Source organism: Nyctereutes procyonoides, unplaced genomic scaffold, assembly GCF_905146905.1.
Source record: "Nyctereutes procyonoides isolate TBG_1078 unplaced genomic scaffold, NYPRO_anot_genome, whole genome shotgun sequence".
NCBI lineage: Eukaryota > Metazoa > Chordata > Mammalia > Carnivora > Canidae > Nyctereutes > Nyctereutes procyonoides.
Genome location: NW_026575034.1, coordinates 21,929,633 through 21,935,258, shown reverse-complemented (window position 1 = coordinate 21,935,258; position 5,626 = coordinate 21,929,633). Strand labels below are relative to the sequence as shown.

General features: G+C 42.6%; 1 protein-coding gene across 1 annotated transcript; it reads left to right on the top strand.

Annotated features, from left to right (window-relative positions):
• LOC129504856 (olfactory receptor 52P1-like) lies at window positions 1–978 on the top strand. The gene has a single exon (XM_055317735.1). It carries the CDS (start codon window positions 1–3, stop codon window positions 976–978), a length of 978 nt encoding a protein of 325 aa, XP_055173710.1.
• The last annotated feature ends 4,648 nt before the right edge of the window (window positions 979–5,626 follow it).

The window sequence follows — 5,626 nt, the reverse complement described above, 5'->3', positions numbered from 1 at the left end:
ATGACTGTGTGCAATGTCTCCCTGGGGCATCCTCCTTTCTTCATTCTCCAAGGCATTCCCGGGATGGAGGACAAACACAGATGGATCTCTATCCCCTTCTGTTCCATGTACTTCATCACCATCCTTGGGAACAGCACCATCATCTTCATCATCTGCACGGAGCGCTCCCTGCACAAGCCCATGTTCCTGCTCCTCTGCATGTTGGCCCTCACAGACCTGGGCATGTCCACTACCACCATTCCCAAAGTGCTATGCATCTTCTGGTTTAGACACAGTGAGATCAGCTATGTGGGCTGTCTGGTCCAAATGTTCTTCATTCACTCCATATCGGCCATGCAGTCTGCCATTCTGATGACCATGGCCTTTGACCGCTATGTAGCCATTTGTGAGCCCCTGCGCTATGCCACCATCCTTTCTAATAGTCGCATTGGGCTCATTGGCTTAGTGAGTTTAGTAAGAGCCATCCTTTTCATTCTGCCCATGCCTGTCCTCCTCCAGAAGATGCCTTTTCATGCAAATCATGTCATCCCCGCCACCTACTGTGAACACATGGCTGTGGTGAAGATGGTGTGTGTGGACACCACAGTCAACCGGATATATGGCCTGGTGGTGGCCTTGTTGGTTGCCGGGCTAGACATCTCAGCTATCGCCTCCTCTTATGTGCTTATCATCAAGGCTGTCCTGCGGCTGTCTTCTAAGGAAGCCCACCACAAAGCAGTCAACACTTGCACCACTCATATCTGTGTCATGCTTATCTCTTACACGCCCTCATTGTTCTCTTTCCTCACTCACCGCTTTGGCAGGGGAATTCCACTGCATGTGCACACCATTCTTGGAAACCTCTACTTCCTTGTACCTCCAATGCTCAATCCTATTATTTATGCAGTGAAAACCAAGGAGTTTCGGGAAAAACTGATCAAATATGGGTACTGGAAGAAGGAGCTCAAAACCATTACCCATGGTCCAAAGCCTGTCTGATCATCTAGCACTGGTGGGAAAGAGATAAAAATGTTATCTGGAGGCAGTTTCCAGGAGAATTGGCTCATGGCAGAAAAGTGGCGTACATTCAGAATGAGTACTGGAATCCTCAGACCGGAAGCTGAATCACAGAAGACCACTTTGCTGTCAGTAACTCCAAAAGAAGGCTGTCATCCCTTGTGAAATGAAAGTGATGATATAGTCTCTGCATTGCTGGCATGGTGGTTGGGCAAATTACATGTGATCCTGTGTGTAGAAGGACTTGAATACAAAACTTGCTGAACACATGTGAAATTAGATGGAATGTTTCCCCTTGCAGGTAACATATAACAAACAATGGCTTGTCTGCCAACTTGCCATGCAAAGGCAAGGTGTGATGGGAGCGAGTGTGCATTTCTATTGGGGTGTGTAAGGGGAAGTAAGAGGTATAGTTTGGGGACAGTAGGAAGGGTCAAGGAAAGTACAAGATGTTATTTATAGTTACTCCATTATTTCCTTTGCTAGCCGATGTTTACTTAGAAAACTTTGTTGTGTCCATGAAGAACCAAGGAATATGCACAGGTGACATAATCTGTAACACTCAGAGACATTTCAGAGGAAAGGGAAAAGGAAAAGTTCCTGAGCTTAAAAGTTTCTAGGTATTTGACCTAATTTTGTCCTGGTAAAACCTCCCAGAGTCCTCTCTCTTGCTTCTCTCAATTGATTCACTGTTTGGTAAGATTCTCTTAACAAAGAGAATTTCTGAGAATGTTCCGTTAATGGTTTTTGTTCCAAAAGTCGGTTTTATCCTGGAACTCTAGGATTACAGACCTCTGCAAAGCAATTTCTGTGAGTGCCCACGAAGATGTCCTGAACAGGTATTCAGGGCGGCTGTGGAGCTCAGATCCTGTGCCCAGATGTTGGAATTCATTACATTCACAGGACATTTGTTTCCAGCTCTAGAGAATTGATGCGGATGTTGTGGCAAGTATTAGAAGTTGCATGATGTTTGAAAGCAGAAAGATCCTAGTGTTTCTATCATGTTGTAGAACTAACATATGAGGCAGACTTCAGTGAAAAAGATGCCTCTCCTTAATGCCACATTTAGAGGAGACTCCTACAGTTCGTCCACTGGAAGGAAATACATGAAATTTCTTCAGAGTGTTGTGCCCGCTGTAAGAAATAGCAAGAAAAGTTTGCAAAACCTTGAACAGTTGAATACCAAGGAGGGAGAGAGGTAGGACATTTCAAAACTTGACCTACGAGGATAATGTTCAGGAGAAACAATGAGGATTCACTAGACAGTGCCTTTTCTATGGATGGAAGAAACAGGAGCAGTGTGGGGGAGGAATAGGTTTTTGCATGTCAGCAAGGAGTCCTCAGGTCATACATTGAATCCTCCTTCGATATAGACAACATTCAAACCAAAACAAAACCCTGAGCAGAGTGCTTTATGATTAATAATTTAATTGTCAAATAAGTAGCAGAGAGTGAACACGCCGGGGCACCCATTGATCTGAAGTGCTGTGGCAGCAGAAGGATGTTTTTGCTCAGAACTGAGAGTGACTTTCTTTTCATCTGGTTTGGAGGGATTTTCAGGTACAGAAGAGAGTCCACCTGCTGTAATATTTAAATGTAAATATTTTTACATTTATTTTTTCATGAGCTACTCTATAAATATGAGAAGCCATTTTTGTTTCACTGAAATTAAGGACTAAAACTTTATTAGCACCTGAACACAATACACTAGGAAGAATGTATGTGGAATGCTGGCAGTAGCAGCTGATTCTGGAAAATTATGGGGAGCTAGAAAATCAGACATTGCAAGGGAAGGGAGACCAATTCTGTATGCATTTCTCACTGGGCTTTTCTCCTTTTTTACAAGTGTTATTAATCTGTGATTGATTGTTCTTCCTGTAGGGTGGGCTTCATTTCTCTCCTGAGGCCTTGCTGGAAAAATTACTGAGGACACACATGTGAACTGACTAGTTTTTGTCACCTTTATAGAAAAGGTGAAAAACTAGAATGATATTCATACATTTGATACAAAACACATATAAAACACATTCTGCTTTCTGTCAGGTATTCTAATCTGAACAAAGGCCAGTTCATTTCATGTTCCTTTTCTCCATTATATTTGGAGAACTTGAGCCTTGAAGTGTTTAACAACCAAGTAAAAAATTATAAATATTTCTATGAATGAATATATAATGTTTTATTAAAATAATAACATCTGAGTGCGGCAACATCTGTCACTGGAGTCTGGGTTCCTGGCACAGAAGAACTAGAAATTTCACCACTGGGGAGTGTAAGCTGGGTGCCCCAGAAAGCACGGCCTAAGACACAGCTTGCATATGGGCAGTTTCTTGAGACAAGCGATCGCACAGGATGGGTGTGCACAACAGGTCAAGTGAAAGCTGGAAAAAAGTAAAGCCAATTACAGGGATTTTTTTTTTTATCGAGTCGTACAGGACTAGAGGAGACTGGTGTCCAATGCTGCCAGGTCCAGCTGAAGCGCTTTAGGAAATGCATTCAGAATTGTTGTCTTCAAGAGATGAGAGGATTTTACCCATGGCTCCTCTGTACTCATGTCCTCAACCCTAGTCATTTGAGGCTGTATGCATGACAGCAGAGCTGGGGGCTGGTGTCCATGGCATGGAGTTAGGGAGGCCGCATGGCTAGGAGCTCCAGGTACTAGGTGTCACCTGATGTCTACTATCTGATCACACCTGCCTGGAAGTGGTCCCAGCACCGGTGGCTGAATAGCATGTGTGAACAAGGGCATTAGGCAGTGCCATGGAGTTTACCTGCTGAAACAGTCCACATGACTGAGACCTCACCTGGTCTGTGAACTTGCTTTGAGATTAACAGGAGCTCCCTCCTTGAACCCATCCAACAGAACTGTTATTTTAACTTAAAGCTGTAACCACATAATTATCTATCTTTATTATGATTAAGTCAATTTCGACAGTTATAATCAACTGAGGTAAACTTAGCTGGTATTCTCTAATAATATTCCTTAAAAATATTTTAAAAAGCTCCAGAAAGAGTTTCTATACATGTACATGGTTCTCCAAAAGTTATATTTTTCTGAATTAATCGTATCACACAGAACTAAATAAAAATGTTGCTTCTGTTTGCTGTGCCAAATTCTGTTCTTCCTGTTAAAATAATGCATGCACTCAGAAAGGGAATCGAATGTCTTAGGTTACTCAACAGGATGTAAAATTGTCTCCACTTCCATGTAATGTCACTTCCAGAATCATCCCTTTGGTCATGTGTTACATATACTCATAATTGCCTTATATTTCTAAAATAGTAATGAATATATACATAAGAATGAGGATATTGTTCTGATTTTCACAGGTATGACTCTCCCGTCTATATTCCCAGACATATATCAGCTTTGATATTTTTCTTGCAGGTTTTTTGTTTTGTTTTGTTTGTTTGTTTGTTTTACTTTTTCCTCTCTGTTTTGTAGTCAATGGAATGAGCTTTCCTGTCCCTGGCATGGACCCTGGGAGCACATACTTTTAATTTTTTCTTAACTCACTAGGTCCTGGTTGTTTCTCTTTTATTTCTTGATAAATCATATTTTCCTATCCATGTGAAATGGCATTCAACAAAAACGTAGCCAAATAGACCCAGGAGAAGTGAGACTAGAGGCAAATGGAGCTGGCAGTGGCCCTCCTTTGATCCCAGTGTCCTATAATTCTGAGAAAGCCTGTTTCCTCTCTTGCTGCAGGGCTCCTTTTCCTGAAGTGCTTCCTGAATTTTCCTTTGGCTGTGAACTTAATCCATGCTGAGCTCATGCTCCATTTTGACATAAGTAAAAGCACCACTACCAGCCTCTCCTGACTGTCTTCCAAGGATTTGTGGGAGCATAGGCACTTGTGGGAATCGTGGTTATATTCTTTTTTTTTTTTAAATTAATTTTTATTGGTGTTCAATTTACCAACATACAGAATAACACCCAGTGCTCATCCCGTCAAGTGTCCCCCTCCGTGCCCGTCACCCATTCACCCCCACCCCCCGCCCTCCTCCCCTTCCACCACCCTAGTTCATTTCCCAGAGTTAGAAGTCTTTATGTTCTGTGTCCCTTTCTGATATCTCCCATACATTTCTTCTCCCTTCCCTTATATTCCCCTTCACTATTATTCATATTCCCCAAATGAGTGAGAACATACACTGTTTGTCCTTCTCCGATTGACTTACTTCACTCAGCATAATACCCTCCAGTTCCATCCACGTTGAAGCAAATGGTGGGTATTTGTTGTTTCTAATGGCTGAGTAATATTCCATTGTATACATAAACCACATCTTCTTTATCCATTCATCTTTCGATGGGCACCGAGGCTCCTTCCACAGTTTGGCTATTGTGGACATGGCTGCTAGAAACATCGGGGTGCAGGTGCCCCGGCGTTTCATTGCATCTGAATCTTCGGGGTAAATCCCTAACAGTGCAATTGCTGGGTCATAGGGCAGGTCTATTTTTAATTCTTTGAGGAACCTCCACACAGTTTTCCAGAGTGGCTGCACCAGTTCACATTCCCACCAACAGTGTAAGAGGGTTCCCTTTTCTCCGCATCCTCTCCAACATTTGTTGTTTCCTGCCTTGTTAATTTTCCCCATTCTCACTGGTGTGAGGTGGTATCTCATTGTGGTTTTG